The sequence below is a fragment of the Camelus ferus genome, chromosome 33, assembly GCF_009834535.1.
Source record: "Camelus ferus isolate YT-003-E chromosome 33, BCGSAC_Cfer_1.0, whole genome shotgun sequence".
Taxonomy (NCBI): domain Eukaryota; kingdom Metazoa; phylum Chordata; class Mammalia; order Artiodactyla; family Camelidae; genus Camelus; species Camelus ferus.
The window spans coordinates 15340989-15358023 of record NC_045728.1 but is presented as its reverse complement, the minus strand read 5'-3'; the positions used below and the strand labels follow the sequence as shown (position 1 = coordinate 15358023).

Here is a 17035-nt window from a genome sequence, read left to right as displayed (position 1 = left end):
GGCCCATGGGCAGCTTACGAGCTGTCGAGGGAGAGGAGGCAGAAGGAAGGTGCCTGTGGTCTTCAAGGCAGGAAGGAAGTTTCCTGTCTTCAGGGAGCTGGTACTCAGGGGGCCCCACCCAGAGCCTGGGGTGTTGGGAAGGGAGCTGGGTAGTCCCTGAGAAAACCTGTTCTTGAACCCTTTGCCAGGGTACAAACACAGCAGGAGATGAGAAAGACGGCTTCTGCCTGGTGCCCCATCCTCCCAGGGACTCAGTGGGGCAGGGATGCCAGAGCAAGCTGGTTGCCTTAGATCTGTCCCAAGGAAGAAGCTCTTCTCCACGGGTGACCAACAGGACTTTGTGGGGCAGACAGGTGTCTCCAGAGGCAACAGAGGTTTGCGTTAAAGCTAGCCTGACAAGGCAGACCCCATGGAGACGCCCTCGCCCAAACCCCTTATTTGATTGGTGGGAGACCAGACTCCAGGGAGGCTGAGTTACTAGCTCAGGACAACATGTTTTCAAGTGGTTGGAGACCCAGATGGGACTGTCCACTATCAGATGCCACAGCCAGAGCTTCCTTGGATGAGAGGATGCTCAGAAGATAAGCCCAGCCTTGGGAAAGCCACTGTCTTCCTGGAACCCACATGCTACTCTGGGAGAGGCCCCTGAGTGGGAGATCGCACCTTCTGGAACCAGGACTCCTCTCTCTCTTCTGTTTGAGTCCCCACCTTAGTCCACTCCAGCACCAGCCCCAGTACTGCCCTGCCCTGGGGCTTCCGGGGTGCTGGAAACCTGCAGAGGGTGCCTGCAGGCTCTACCCCTCCCTTTCTTGGCCTTGGAATGTGTAAGAAAAACCAGCCTCACCCCTCCGCAGGAAGCTACCCCCCACCTGCTACCCGGAGACTTCCTAGAGATGGAGCTGTTTAAGACACAGTTTAAAGAGCCATTAACCACACTGGGTTCCCAGCAGTTTAGCAGGAAGAAGAGCCCCAGGCATGAAGCAAACCCAAAGATCCATCCCCGTGTGTCTGAGTAGGAAGGTGGGGAGGGATCAGACCTAGGGTGCTGAGGGAGGCTGGAGCCTAGGAGCAGGTATAGGTGAGTTCCCTTTTGAGGTCCTACGTGCACCACCAGGAGAGCACAGAGAAGGGAGAAGAGAGAAAACCATGGAGATGGAAAACCATCTCCTGATGGCTACTGTACCAGCTGTTAGCATTTATAGCATTTCCGGTTTTGTCCTATTGTGGGTGAGCCCAGTTCCTCCAAAAATACAATGCAGGCAAGAGCCTGAGAAATGTTCCCAGGGAACGATGGGGCTGTCCCCTTGTTCATAGCAACTCCTAGGAGAAGCGGGACGCCAGCAAAGTCTCACAAGGAGAGTCTGCACCCTACTGGACCCTCCAGACCCCAAAAGCACAGAGAAGGGCTCCGCCCTGGACCTGGCAGCCAGGAGTCCCCCTCCAGAGGCGTCTCAGGAGGCTGACAAGCTCCACCCAGCCATCCCAGGTGGGACGCTGAATCCCTGGGGGGAGAGACAGGCTTCCTGCACACACAGAAACACCCTGACTTAGTCAACAATGGGTCCTTGGAGCTCCCTTAGCAATTACTGCCTCACCACTCAGCTTTGTGCCTGGCTGGCCACTAATCATTTGTTGAAAATAAGTCTCACCACTCCAATAAGGCAGCCAGCTGGCTTCTCTATCTCTGAGTTCCCTGCAGAGCTTAACACAGCTGGGCACCCAGCTGGTCCTCATTAAAATCCTTCTGGACCTGAATCTTCCCATCCTTCCTTGCCCCCATCTCCAGCCCTGCTCTCCAGCAGCCGGCCCAGGGCACTCACTTCTCCTCACTTTCCTAAGCACTGGAGTGGCAGATGCCAGCACAGGAAGGGCAAGCGAGAGCCTCTGAGTCTGTAGATCTGACAGGTCACCCAGCGAAAGTTACAGGGACCTTCTATCATTAACTGGGGATTCGCTATTAGCAAATTCTGTAATGAGTGTTCTCTTTACTGTCCTCCTGTGGAAGATGCTCACTTGTTACATTTAAGTCAGACCATGCAGAAGTGGAAATCTGCAAGAATAGTGCCCAGGAAGGGTCTCTGGCAGGAGCCGCTTCCCAGATTCTGGTTTCCTCACCTATAAAAGGTAGGGATGGCAAAGCACTACTGTCGGCAGGGGACTAAACCAGGTGATGAGTGCCTTCCAGGTCTGTCCTTCTGTGCAGTGTTGGACCATCTCGCTCATCCACGTGCAAAACCGGGATGTGGATTTGGAGTAAAAAGACCCCAGGCTCACATCCTGGCTTTGGCACTGATTAGCTGGCTGGTCCTGGGGAAGTCACTTAATCTTTCTGAACTAATTTTCTTGCCTGTGAAATGGGCACAATAATAATCTCTGCACCACAGAGATGGTGTGGGATGTAAATGAGATGCCACGTGTGAGAAAGTAGGATCCAAGAGTTACTGATGATGAACAGGTCATAATGACCGTGATGAGTAAAAACCTCCCTTTAAATAAGCAAATTCGTATGAGGAGGACATCAGAAACCCAAAAAAAGAGCATCACTGATGGATGTGCTGGTAACTCCCCCACCCAGGGGGAGCCGCAGCCCTGAGACTTCACCAGATCAGGGAGTAAATGCTGGTCTCGGGATGGAAGCTGGAGATTGAGGCTCTAAGAACAGAGCGTGAGGCTGGCTGCCACCTGCCAGGGCCTCTCCCACACTGCTTCTGCAGTCTGGCAGCGGACTCCCAGCAACCACTTCCCCAGGTAATAAAACAACTGTAGATTGAGGCCCTTTTTTTTTTAGTGCCCTTCATGCAAAGGAAGCCGACCCTCCAGGAATGAATATTCATTTGTAATACCCCCTCAAAAAAAAAAAAAGCTGATAAACTCACAAAAAAGTTGTGTTATTGCTGAGCGCTAATTGCATTTCCTTGGGTAAGCACCATAAAAAATTCATTGCAGTTTTTAGAAACAAGATGCCAATTGCATTTTAATTGCTAGAGAGGAGAGAGTTGGGGGGAAGCTTAATGAGGAAAATGCTAACTGGGCAGAAGTGCAGAAAAACACCTCCCTGAGCCGGAAGGCTCAGTTCTGAAAGGAGAGCTAAGGAGAGGGGGGTCTTGAGGGGAACACCCTCCCCGAGGGAGCTCTGACTCAGTGACAGTCACACTTGCAGCATCAGAGCCCCGGGACGGCTGGGGCTTTCTGTGGCCAATCAGTACATGCAGCTTTAACAGATGTAAAGAATTATATAAATGGGTATATGCCAAAATTCTTGAGAGATGAGCAGCAATCAGTTCCAGAGCTTTAAGAAACATGTATGGGAGGACAATTGTAATTCTACTACCCCTTAATGTGTCTGTGAGAAAGCGAAGTGGGGTTGGAAGGAGGATGTGACCAAGACCATACATCACTTCACTTTAATACAGGAAGTCCTTGGACCAGTTCACAGAACTGTCATTTTAAAACCTACATCCAATTCCAACACCAACCAGAGTGTTCTTACAGTGCCCCCTGCCCCAGCAAGGCCAGCCAGAGCCAGGTGAGGGCAGGAAGTAGGTGAGATCGACAGGAGAGTTGGGAGGATCCTGACTCCATGGGCTTAACCTGGGTTGACCCCATCTGCCCAGGAGCGTCCCAGCCTGGGCTTCTACGGAGACACTTCCCCCACCTGAGGGCACAGGGAGAAGGCAGACCCAGGGCATTCCTGAGCAGCCTCCCAAAAGATGTGCACAAGAGCTGGGGAGGGGAGGGGGCAGAAGGGCATGCTCCCAGCTGCTGCCAGCACCTCTTCCCCTCCAGCTCCTCCCCCGACCCCTCAGATCCCCCACCCTCCCAACCCTGGCCCAGCATCTCTCCTGTCACTGAGGCTCTCTGATGAGACAGAGGGGCTGGAAATCAGGGCCCGAGGGGAGAGGCCCTGTGGCCCAGAGGCTGGCCCATGGGTGGTGACTGTCTCCTGTGCAGTGATAAGAGATCCATGGCTTCTGCATCCAGGGCTGCTGCTCCTTCTCCATCTAGTCGACCTGCCAGAGACCCCAGGAAACATGAGGCTGGTATGCGGTGAGATGGAGGAGACAACAGGACTGGAGGAAGCGGTCCTGGGCTGAAAGAGAAAGGAGCTGATCCACCATCCATCAGCCGGGTCGCTTTCACTGTAAGACACCACTTAACCGTCCAGAGCCTTCCTTTCCGCTGCTATAGAATGGGGCTAAGCTATCTGCTCCAACCGGTTTTTTTAGAAGGTTTGAATGAGAAGATGAATGCCTGTGTCCCCTGCAAACTCCAAAGTTTATCATCTACCACCTGCGCTGAGCCTTTCCCATTGTCACGCCCTGCGTTGGTGAAGTACTTCATACAAATGATGCGCTTCTGTACGCATTCTCTCACTTGGCTCTCCCACCGCACAGATGAAGGCAAGTGGCCCACCCAGAGCACACAGAATTGATTTTCGCTGAACCCAAGCTCCTAAACTGAGCTCTCTCCCTAGTGCAGGGAGGGCAGGCACGCCCAGGGATGAGTAATGGTCCTAAGTAGAGACATAATAACACCAGGGTCACTCACTCTGAGCCAGCACTGGGCAGGCCTGACCTCATGTGATCATCACATATACTAGCACACAAGGCAGCCACGATGGTTATGACCAAGGTCAGGAATTTGCCAGAATCAACAGGAAACGGCAGATCTGGGCTACAAAATCAGGTCTACTTTTCCGGAGTAAATGGTTAAACTGATCAAATGGATTCAATGTTAGAAGTGTCACCTCTTCCCCCTCCCACTCTGGGGACATTCCCCAGCCCCCAGGCGGGCCCAGGCCTAAGAGGTCACGATTTCCGAGGGTTGGGTCCTCTACAAACAGGTCTGCCCCACCTGGCCCCACATTCACCTGCGTGGTGTCGTGGATCCAGTCCAGGAACTCGGCGATCTTGGCGTAGACGCCGGGGTGGTTGGGCTCCGCGCAGCCGTGGCCCCAGCTGACCACCCCCACCAGGCGCCATGTGCCCCCGTCCAGGCACACCAGGGGGCCCCCGCTATCCCCCTGAGGGATCCAGGCACCAGGACAAGAGAAACAAGCAGTGAGTCCTTCCTGGGGGAGGGGAGCCAGGCCGCCCCAGGGCAGGGAGCGCACCGTAGATTCCACACCATCCTGCTTCCAGGATGGATCCCATCTTGTCTCGCCCTCCTAAACCCTCAGCACACAGCCAACTTGCCTGGGCGCTCCCCACTCCTAGAGAGGATGTTCAGTCCCACACCCCTCTACCAGCCCCGCACACCCTGCCCACCCCGCCCCAGGCCCCTGGCTGCCGCACCTGGCACGCATCCGCCCTCCCGTCCAGGTAGCCCGCACACAGCATGCGGGGTGTGAGGGCCCCGCTGTACACGCAAGAGCTGTTGCAGAGCTGGGTGCTGAGCAGGGGCACCATCGTGTCCTGGAGCATGTCCGAGCTGTGGGCTGCAGGAGGCAGAAGCAGAGATGGAGGGACACGGAGCCAGGCCCCAGGAAGGCAGAGCAGCAAGAGGGGGTTAGAGGCCCGGGAGACACGGAGACCCAAAGAAGGGGTCCCAGGGTGGGAGCTGTGGACTCTGGGCAAGGAGGCAGGGGTCTGTCCGACCTGGGGGCAGGGAATGAGGAGGAGCAGACCTCACATATACAACCCGATGCCAAGGCCCTGGAGCTCCCAGGACAAGGGAAGGGGAAGCAAGGGCCTGGGTTTGGGGGAAACATGGGGTTGTTCCCCCAGAAAGATGCAGGCAAGGAAGACGGGCCCACAGGTCTGGCCAAAGGTGATGCCAGAGGAGGAGGGGCCTGGCACTGCCCTGTGGCCAGGGGAGGAGGCGGTGGGAGGTGGAGGTGCCTCACGTTAGGGAAGGATGACCCCCACCCCCCACCCCTTTTGCATCCAGAGCCCTGGGAGCTGACTCACTGTGGCTGGGGTCAGTGTGGCCCCAGCCAGACACCCAACACTGAGAGCCCCTCGGAAAATCTTGGTCTTCAGCCGGCAGGCACACGGCACCCACGGTGTCTGTGGAGAGTGTGTGGTGTCTGGCGGGGGTCCTGGGCCCCACTCAGGCCTCCCTCCCCCTGAGGCTGGGAAAAGAGCAGGCCTGGCAGACATCCTTGCCCCCTCCTTGTCTTGGTTCCAGCCTCCTGTACCACTGGGCAGGTCACGCATGTGCTGTACCACCGGAGGGGCACCATGCACACAGAGGACAGTGTGGAAACCGCAGCTCATGGGGCACCCGAGGCTGGGCGATGTCCACACTGAGCACCCCCGACCTGGGACTGAGGGGGTGTGGAAATTCCTTCCTAATCTCTCCTAATGATGACCTGTTTTAGATTTTCCTCAGGGTGTTTGGACCCCCCTGGGGCATTGTTCCAACTGGTCCAATGAGGTGTAGCCCAAACCTGATTTTAAGTAGTGAGTAGACATGCCATGAGATAAACACCGCCTCACTGGGAGAAAGAATTCCCTCTCCAGTTCTCTTTCAGCCCCTCGACTGCACCAAGGAGAACAGCTCCGGCTGCTGCTCTGTTCCTGTCTGTGCGCCCCCGCGAAGCAGGGAGACGGCGCCCCGGGCAGGGCCGCTCTGCAGAGGACAGCTTGGAGCTGCGACTTGAGAGTGCCTTTGTGCACTCTCTGCATTTCGGTGGTGATTATTTGTCGTGATTATTATTATTTTGTGGTTATTATTTACTGTTAGTCATATGGGTTCTCTAGTTAGGGTGTAACCTAAAGTTTCCCTTTAAATACACTTTAAGTCACTTTAGAAGTGTTCATTGTTGAACAACAGGGCAGAGACAACAGCAACTGTGGTTCGGGAAACCCAAGGCTCCAGGTAGCAACGGGAGGGAGGCGTGCTGAGTGTTTGTGAGTGTGCGTGTGTGTGGCGTGGCTATGTACGCATAGGAATGAGCGTGCATGCGTACCCCTGTGAGCCTTGCATGAGCGTGTGAGCATCTGAGGGCACGCACACGTGTGTGTGTGTTTCCGCGAGTGTGAGTGTGTGTGTATGTAGGTGAGTGCAGCTGGCCTGTGCGGGTGGCAGAGCCGCCCTTCTAGGGGAGATGCTGTAGGGGGAGAAGCCCTGGCCGGGGGGCTGTCTACCTCGTGAACTTGAAGAGAGTCACTTCCCTCACTGAACGCCAGCATCCTTATCTGTATACACCTGCCTCCTCTCCCTTTCGGGGCTGTTATGAGGATTGGATGAAAGCATATTTGGTAAAGGAAATCTTATTAACCATAACAAGGTTCTAGTTATTAACTGTGATACTGTTAACTATCTAGTTAACTATTCTTAACTCTGGCCTGGCTGGGACCTGGCACCAGCCTGGGGACCAGGCTGGAGCAGCCTGCAGGAGATGGAGAAACTGTGATGCTCCTCTTTGGGACCTCAAAACGCATCCCACCTGCAGCCCGGCTGTGAAAAGGGCCAGAATGTTTGTCCCCAAAGGATTACATGGAAGAGTCAGGGCCACCTCAGGGCCAGGTGATGCCAGAGCGCACGACAGCTACCAAGCGAAGTGAAGGTTTTAAGGTTCCCAGCTCGAAGGAAATCTTAGAAACCAGCCTGCCTCTCCGCCTTTCCCCGGCGCCTGCTCCTCTCACCGCAGCCTCACCTGAGAAGTGGAGTGGGGTCCGGAGCTGCAGGAGGGCCACGTCGTAGTCATGGGTCTGGGCGCTGTAGAGCGGGTGGGCGATGATCCGCTCCACCAGAGCCCCCTGGTGTGGCCTGACCGTGCTGTGGCTGACCAGCCCCTACGTGGACCCGCCAGCTGGACAGGCGGGACAGCCTGAAACTGCACACAGGAGCCACGCTGAGCCCCCGGGAAGGGAGGGGCTGAAGAGGCTGATGTAAATGAGGCGGTGGGTGGAGGGAGCTGCCAGCTGAGGCTATTGGTGGGGCCCCATCACTGGGCCTCTCAGAATCCCCCTAGCAGCTGGCAAGACCCTGGGCATGCAGTAGGTGCTTAATAAATGCTCAGGCACTGATGGAGAGCGAAGTGAGACAGTTATGGGGTATCTACAACCACCCCCCACCTCTCCTGCATAACCCCCCGCCAGGTTTTACGACAAATGGGAAGGCCCTGTGTGAGACGGTAACTCTCAGCCAAGGCAGTGAAGCTTCCATGGGTCCTGTCTCCCCCTTCCTAGCTCTGCTCTCGGGGAGGGGCTTCAGCCCTCCCGGCCTCAGCGTCCTCGCTGTAAGATGAGGCTTACGCTCTCTGCCCTGCCCGCCACCAAAGAAGAGAGCTGAGGAGCTCATTCATTCCTTCCAACCAGTAGTTATTAAGCCCCTGCTATATTCCAGGACTGTCCTAGGCCACGGGGACGAGGCGGTGGACAGACCGACAAAGGGGCTGGATTCAGTGAGAAACAAGACAGAGTCGCTGTTCCCGTGGACCTTCCAGTCTAAAGGGGGAGAAGGACGTTCAACAAATAATCACATGGGAAATGATTTAATTACAGTGGTGATCAGGGAGTGCTGGGAGCGTGAGAGCATTTTAAAAGCTGAAAACCCGAACAAATCTAAATATCCTAAATCTAAATATTCTAAAAAATATTTGTATTATTTCTAGAGAGTATTTGTATTATTAGGGCTATTCAAACAAAGCTGTTCTTGGCACTGCACAGGGAGAAGTTCACAAACACCACCGGCGCCCACGCGCAGCAGACATGGGAGGCAGGCAGTTGGACAAGGACATCTTAGACAGGACGTAGCAACAGCCAAACAGAAGAGGCGTCGGAGGCGCTCTCCTCCCCAGACTTGCCTGTGCACACAGTGCGCCGCCGTCACCACCCAGCGCGGGGCCAGCACGGAGCCCCCGCACGTGTGCCGGGAGCCCAGGGCCACGCTGGCCTGCCAGGGCCAGCGTCCGGGAGCCACCGCCTGCCCGCCGACTATCCGGGAAGCCAGGGGCCTGGCCCCACACTCTGCAGACAGACAAGCACCAGCGAGATGGAGAGGAAGACAGGCGGATGTCGGCACGGTGCTGCTAACTGTCGGGAGTGTGGCCCCGCGGCGTGGACGGCCCCCGCTCATGACTCCTGGTCCTGAGCACGTGAGCTCAGGCTATGAGCCTGCTGAGGGCAGGGACGGTGGCTGCATTATCTACAGAGCCCCAATACCTAAGAAAATATCTGTCCCGTAGGAGGGGTCAGATACTGGTGCGTGGACGGATGCACAAAGGACAGATGACAAGACGGCTACGGGACTGGGAAGACGGGTGAAAGGCAACACCACAGACTGTCTCCCATGTGGCCCCTTGTTCCCCACCGTCCTTAGTCTCCAGAAGCTGCTACTCCATCTCTGGGGCTCTTCAGAAGAAGAGGGGTGAGTGTCAGGGGCCAGGGCAGGCAGCAAAGCAAGGAGGTCACCTGCCCAGACCAGCGGCTGGTGGGGGACGTGACAGAGGCTGAGACACGGCTCTGCTTGGGCAGAATTGTGTCTGCAAGTAGGCACCCAGCAGGCAGGTGGGCAGGCGGGTAGGGAACCCCACTCCAGACCCGGCTGAGCCTCTCCATGCGGCTCTCTCACCCTCCGGGAGAGCCCTCCTCCCATCGCCACCTTCCTGGACCCAGGACAGGACTCACCAGAGCATTTGAGGGAGACAATTTGACCGGAAGTGCAGCTGTCCCTGTGAAACAGAGGCGGCGCAAGCAAGCAGCTGGGCGGGGTGGGGGGGGGGCACCCAAGGCCGCACACCCACCTGAGGGCGTGGAGGAGGGGGTAGTTGTTGGGGGGAGCGGAGGCTGGCCTCTCCCAGAGCGACAGCCATCTGCCTCCTGCCTCCACCCAAGCCCCAAGGCCCTTCCTCATAGCAGGTGTCCTGGCCAGCAAGGCACCCTCTGCCCAATGGCCCCAGGCACGCAGGACATCGTGGTCCTCTGGGGTCGATTTGCACAGGGCCCAAAGTCACAAATAGAGTATTCACAGATGTGAAAATCTGGCTGTTCCCACTCAGGCCCCTGCGTAAATGTGTGCTCAGTGGCTGAGAGGATAAACGAGTCACTGAGTGGACAGGGTTCTTGGCCCCATCCTCCTCCCTAAGCTGACTCGACATCCCCAGCCCTTTTCCTGGCCACGTGTGCTCATACGCCGGCTCTTCTCTCTCCCCTCCTCTTTCTTAGCATAAACCTCAAGTTCTTTCGGACCAAAGCCCTCTTCTCTTTCTTTACTCATCTCTTGCCCCATGCAGCCCAGTGTCTGGGTCCTCAGTTTCTTCGTTTCCCATACCCACGGCCCTCCAGTCTCCTGGTGGAGTCCATCCTAGCCCTCCTTCCCTTTGCCTGGTCAGGTATCCAAGACAGGGATGCATTTTGAGCCTCCCTCATTGGCAGCCACATTCCCCTGATGGACTCTCAGGGGGGGACAGGAGCTGGACAGCAGGGGCCGGAGGTTCAGACGGGAAAGGCGATGCAGGGATGGCAGGAGGCTGCCGGAAAGCTTAGGACACCCAGGCAGGGCAAAGACCTGCTCAGCTTGCACCCGCCCCCAGGATTTGAGGAAGGGTCCATCCCAGAGCCCTCTTCTCTGGAGGGTCTCTAGGTTCCAAGCCATCAACTGTCTCTCTCTTGAGATGCCAGACTTTCCAAAAAAGGTGCAGCAGGGGTGAGAGGGCACTAGCTTGGAGCCAGGAGCCTGGTTTCAAGACTTGGCTTGACTGTTTATCAGTTCTGTGGCTTTGCACAAAGCCCTTGACCTCACTGAGTCTCAGTTTCCCTACTTGTAAAATGGGAATCAGAGTACCATTTCAAATCCTCTAACAATAACACCCAATCCTGCCGTTCTTGTGAGGGGCGGATAGGATAACGTGTGTGAAACTCTGACGGGCAGGGCTCCTATGAACTGAGTTAGTAATTTCCAATTGGGAAATGTCCCCCTTTGTCGTCCTGTTTACACCTCCAGTGTCCTGGCCACCAGGGTCCCATGTTGGGAAGATTTTTTTCCTGGCTTGTTCACTAGGAAACGAGGGGCATCGCTCAGCTTCATGAGAAGCCCTACCTGGGCTGCCACACCTCCTCCAGGAGGCCTTCCAGTCTAGGAGAGAGCTGGGCAAACTCCCTGGAGCTGTTCAGCCTGATGTCAGACAGGTTCACTGCCTTGTCGTGAGTGAGTCTTGCCAGGAGAAAGGAACAGAACAGGAGGAAATGGGCTTTAAACTGCAGCACGAGAGATGGGGGTTAATCATAACCAGAATGTGCGGGAGATATGGTACCAGGATAGTGACTGAGCAAGACTTTGACAATGACCTCTTCTGGGATTCATAATTGTTAAAAAGCAGGGATGTGCAAAGGAGAGAAACAGGCTGGGGTACCGTCATGCCCAGGGGCCAGGAGATGACCAGAATGACCTCTTGCCATTTCCTGAGTACTTTGATGCTGACAGGCTGATAGAGGTCTCCACTGCCCCTCACCCCACCCACCAGCCCTCCACCCTCCCCAGGCCCCGGGTCTGGCCCCAGTTACCTGAGATGCCCGAGGCTCCGGCAGATCCGCACCCCCAAGGCAGAGCTCCAGCCCTCGTGGCAGACCAGGAGCCAGCCTGGCCGGGCCCTCACCTGCACTTCCAGAAAGAAGTCCTCGGTGTTTATTCTGAAAGATACTGAAACCACAGCATCAAAGCCACATCCCACCTGCGGCTGGATGGAAGGGCGGTGTGGGCAGGGCAAGCCGGACCTGGCTACGGAGGGACTCGAAGATGCCTTCATGACAGCATCTGGGTCACCCAGATGCTCCCCAGGGATCCGGCCAGTTCTGAGAATACACAACCCCTCTTTGCACAGAATTTTAGTTCTGTGTTTTAACCAAGTGCTTTCAAACGTGCTCCATCGCTAAGTGTCACAGCAGTCCTGTGGGGTGAGAATTCCCATCTTCCCTGCTCTGCAGAGGAAATTAAGGCGTGGAGGTTGAGCGACCTGTTTAAGGTCACAGAATCTGCAAGTGATGGACCCACGTTTCAAATCTTGTGACAGTACTAGCGATGGTCGCCATTTATTGAGCATCTGCTTTTTCCAGGCTAAACTCTCATATATTATGCTATTATTAAGCTTACAACTTGGTGCAGTGAATATTTTTTACCGCGTTTCATGGAGAAGGAAATGGTGGCTCAAAGAAGTAACTTACCCAAAGGCACACACAGCTAGCCAAAGGCAGCTCCAGGCTGTCCCAGCTAACCTCTGTGACTGAGTCTAACCCCAGCCTTGGCAGCATCGTATCTTCTGATCCTCAACTCTTACCTGGAGGGGAGGGGACAAGATTGGGGTGGGGGAGGGGGAGACAATGTGGAATGATGTCCCCAGCCCTCTACCAAAGACCCTGGCCAGCCACACACTGGCTCTCCCATCCCCCCCGCACACACCTGCTGGCTTACTCAGCCCCAAATGGCAAGTCGCCATCTCTCCTGCCAGCCTGGGCTCTTGGCTATGCCCCAGCTAGAGTTAAAGACAGTCCCCAGGGAGGGCTGGAAGCCCTAAACTCAGAGCTCAGCTCTTCAAGGCTAGATCATGTCACCACCCTCACACCACGGAGACACAGGGGAATGACAGTGAACTCCTGGCCCTTCACATTGGTCCTCTGGCCCCCAGTCAGAAGGGAGGATCTCAGAGCCGTACAGCAGCTGGGGTGGGAGTCTCCCAGCCTTGGGGGGGTGGCCCACCTGCTCTGGGAAGCGAGGGTTGCAGGGCTTCCTCGCCACTGTCCTCTGAGCAGTTCAAGGTCATCTCCTCATCCTGCAAGTTCCCGGGAACGGGCTGAGAGGCAGCTGGCCACAGGTAGAGCACTTCAGAGGACAAAGGCAGGAAGAGGGTCACCGTGAAAAGGCTGGGGGAAGGAAAGGATTCCTACAGGAAGGGGCCAAGGAGCAGGACAAGACCCCTGCAGCAGAGGGAGGCAGAAGCAGCCTCCTGGGGACCCCGCATCACCACCCCGCCTTAGGCGCGTCCGCACGCAACACACAGAAGACAGGCAGATCTCTCTCTGACTCTGTCACTCTCTGACCAGGAAAGATCTCTGGAAAAAGTTTGACTAGGGCCTCCCTGGATCATCCCGCAGGCCTCCCTGCTCTCCTGGGGCCCCTAACCCCACCAGAGCACATTTCTCACCGCAGGACTAAAACATTCTTCTTTATGTAGAGCCTGAGTCCCTCCTGTGGACCTCACCCCTCCTCCACTTGCCATCTACTCAGAGTGGATGGAAAAGATGCTCGCCCATCCGCCCGCCCCTAACACCTGCTTGGCACCTGCTCCTCTCTCCCAGCACCCCCTAGATCCTGTCCTTTGTCCCTCCCAACCACTGAGGTCCCAGCACTGACCTAGAAGCCACGAGCCCAAGCTCGCGCCAGCCAGCAGCCCCAGGGCTCCCAGCACTGCACAGCCGCGCCGCCCTGTACGCCAGCGCTCTGCCCGGGAGCCTGCGGGGGAGGACAGAGGAGAGTCTAGGGGCCCTGCTCCTGCCTGCCAGCCTCACTCCACCCTGAGGTGCCACGCTGGGGCCAGGCAGCCACCCAGTCAGGACAGGAGTTCGCCTGCTGCCCCAGCCCGCCTCTCTCTGCCCCATCATCCTGGGATGAGTCAGGGGCAGGGCTCTGATCACTGGAGCCCTCAGAGCCCAATCGAGCAGGTCTGGGATAAATAGTGAGACAGCCTCCTGCCATCAGCCACTTAAGGCTGACCTAGGAAGATATGGGGGAAAGAGAATCTGGGGGACGTAGGAACACTGTCCCTTCACTGCCCCCACCCTGTCATTCCCCTACCGCCCCATCTGGCTTACTGGGTTGCTGCTGGGCCTCCAGCCTCCGTAGCGGGTCTCCTGGTTCTGCCCTGAAGATCCCGGGTCCTGGGCCCTCCTCTGCATACGGAGCCTCCATGGGGGCCGGGCCGTCCGGCATCAGGCCCTGGGGAAATAGCTGCCAGTGACTCACCAAGGAGAGGAGTCAACACCCACCACGCGTCCCCCTTCAGTGACCCTGGCCGTGCCCTCATTGCCACTTACAAGCCTTTTATCCGTCTTGGGGACTCTGTGTGTTCCCACAGATGCCTGTCAGGCCTCCCTGCTCTCCTGGGGCCCCTAACCCCACCCACCTTCCTCTCACAGCCAGTGTCAGGGCAGAGACCTGAGCCTAGATGAGGCCAGCTCCAAAGCCCACACTCTTCACCACCCCCTCACCCTGCCTCCCGCTAGTGTGGAGGGCACCCTCTGAGTCCCTCAGCATCCCTCCTCAGCCCCTACAACCCCAGCCTTCCTCACTCCCTCCTGTCTCAGAGGAAGAGGTGCTCCTCCCCAGTGAACCATCCGTTCTTTCCCCCAGTACACAGTGTCTAGCCCAAGTGCACAGCCACGGTGGGGGATTCGGAAGGAGTTCAAGGTCAGTGAACATGGACCGCCATCACCACCGCCTCAAAGAATTTGCATGAGTCCTAAAGATAAGTCACATAAGCAAAGTGGCCCATGTTCAGTGACAGAAGAAAAGCTCAGTTCAACTACCAGTGGAATTCAAAAGCAGAGCTTACTTCTTGTTGGGGAGATCAAGGAAGGCTTCCTGGAAGGGGCAGCCTCTGAGACAGGCTGTTATAGATGAATAGGGTTTGAACTGGCCTGTAGGGGCATTGGGCGTTCCCGCGAAAGAGGACTGAAGAGGCAAAGGCGTGGGGGTAAGAAGGCAGAGGGTGGGGTGAGTCACACATGTGCCTGAGGTTCATGTACCATGAAAAGGAGTCGTGGAAAATAAGATCTTGGCAAAAACATTGGGCCAGTGGTTCAAAGCTCGGTCTATAGCCTACTATGTGAACTTGACAACTCATCAACCCTCCAAACTTCAATTTTCTCATTTATGAAACAAGAGCGATAGCACCTGCTCCCCAGTGAATAGCTCCCCACCCTGCTCTGGCCCTCATCTCCATTCCTTCTCCACCACAGCAATCTTTCTAAAACGCAAACAGGAGCAAGTTAACCCCACATTTAAAGTGTCCAATGATCTTTGTAACCTTTGGGATAAATTCAAAGCTTCCTGGCATGAATCACAGCATCCTCTGTGATCTAACCCTTCCTCCCCTCTCCATCCTCACCTGCCAGCACTAACTCCTCCACAGCAGAACTCAGGGTCGTATTAACAGACGTGCCTGTCCTCAGTGCCTTCGCTCTCACACCACGGAGGCGTGTCACCTGCTGTCCCCTTCCCCACATACTAACTCAGCTCAAATGCCGTTTTTCCTGGAAGCTTTCTTCAAACCACATGGCCACAACTGTGACCCAATACTATGCTCATTTCCTTCTCTCTCTCCTTCCTCTCTGGTCTAGAAATCCCAGGGTCTAGCTCAAGGCCCAGCACAATGTGGAAATTCAGTTAATGCATATTAAATGCAAGGGAAAGAGGAAGGAAGGAAGGAATGGAGGGAGGGAGGGATGGAGGGAGGCACATAGTGGAGGGAGGGAGGGAGGGAGGAAGAAACTAAACAAGGTTATGTGATTGAGAGTGTTTTATAAAGTATAACGCAAGTATTAAGTATAATAATATATACTAATATAATATATAAAATGAAATATGTATAAGCTCTGGATTCTTTCTTCAATGAATTTATAATCCAGTAAAGTAGACAGAGCCCCCTAAAGTTGAAGTAACTCCCGTCTTCTCTGCAGACCACCCTACCCAGGCTACATGGCTTGGTCCAGAGAGGAGGATTCCAGGGCACGCTCAGGGAGCCTGGCTTGAAGTTCAGCCTCTGAACAAACTGGCCTCACCTCGAGTGCTGCCCCACCTCGACACTCACCTGTCCCAGCTCACGTGGTTAGCCTAGGAAAATGGTCTTGATGCCACAGGACTTCCTGGTCCCCCCTTTGAGTAGGATTTCAATGTAGCCATGATTTGCTAAGCACTGCCCGTGATTAGAGCACCTGGCTAGGCACGTAGGGGACAAGAGTGGGGAATAAGTCAGCCCCGAGGGAAAACAAAGCCAGCAGGTTGGCCACACAGGGTCCCCTCTAGGATCTAGTCCCTGCACAGGAACTTCCAGAGAAGGCTTTTTCCAAGAGCCGAGCATCCCAAGGATGGGGTCAAGGGTCAGGGTAGAAAGAGAGAGAGGCCCGATCAGAATGGCACAGAGGTGCAGCCTTACCATAGGGGCCAGTGGCAGTGATGTAAAGCCTCAGGGTCTGCTGGGCAGCGTTCCGCTCCTGGTCTTGGATCAGCATTGATAAATAACCCGGCCAGTTGGTTGGAGGGTGAGGCTTCCCTAGTTCACACATGGCTCCTCCCTTCATCACCCCCCTACACACACACACACACCCAGAGAGACAATGAACTCCGCTCAGAAACCATGAATAGACCTCTTGTTGCAGGAAAGGCGACCATGGGTTAGGCTGGGCTGGGCAGCCTCAGCCCCTCCCGTTTGCTAACTGGAAGCTTAGAAGCAGAGAAAAAGGTTATGGGGAGGAGGGGAGGCCAGCTACTGCTGCTTAGCAACCAGGTCCCTTGGGCCAAAAAGTGTGCCCCATGCGTGCGAACACAGCCCCCCCTTCCTGCTGACAGGGCTGGATTCGAGAGACTGATATTAGCATTTGCTGAAACGTTTCTGAGCCCTCGGGACTGTGTCTCGCCTCTGCGTGGGTTGGCTTTCCCAGCAGTCTGGGGCTGTCATCGGGCTGGAACTGGGACGGTGATGGGGGATCACTGTCACCTCTCTTCTCGGGGCTGCACCTGTCACCCCAATGCAGGGAGGTGGGGCCTCTCGGCCCAGCTGCCCTCGGGGCCAGTGACTGCAGGAGCTTCAGAGCACAAGGGGCCCAGCTGAGCCCAGGATGGGCCAGACACACCTGGGAGCCACAGTCCTTTAGTCAAAGAGGCAGACGGATCCCCGGGAAGGGGAAGGCTGGCGTGGCTCCCCCTCCTCCACATGCCTCTCCGAGACCCCTCAGATGGGGCAGTTAAGAACTGAGCTTTAGAGTCAGGCCTTCATCCAACTCCAGTCCCGCTACCTCCCTTACTCAGCCTCACCTGTAAAGTTAGGATAATAGTACCTGTCTCTTAGGGCTAAAGCTGGAGTTAAATAAGCTAT

At 55.9% G+C, this 17035-nt stretch overlaps 1 protein-coding gene across 1 annotated transcript; it reads right to left on the bottom strand.

The window, feature by feature from the left end:
• Positions 1-3871: 3871 nt before the first annotated feature.
• TMPRSS5 (transmembrane serine protease 5) lies at positions 3872-16218 on the bottom strand. Its single transcript, XM_032472399.1, is given in 14 exon segments — positions 3872-4010; positions 4871-5023; positions 5295-5437; positions 5910-6008; positions 7604-7742; positions 7744-7783; positions 8756-8918; positions 9579-9622; positions 10990-11103; positions 11454-11589; positions 12643-12765; positions 13297-13395; positions 13755-13878; positions 16097-16218. Coding segments are annotated over 14 exon segments (1389 nt in total). The 5' UTR covers positions 16100-16218; the 3' UTR covers positions 3872-4001.
• Between the last annotated feature and the right edge of the window lie 817 nt (positions 16219-17035).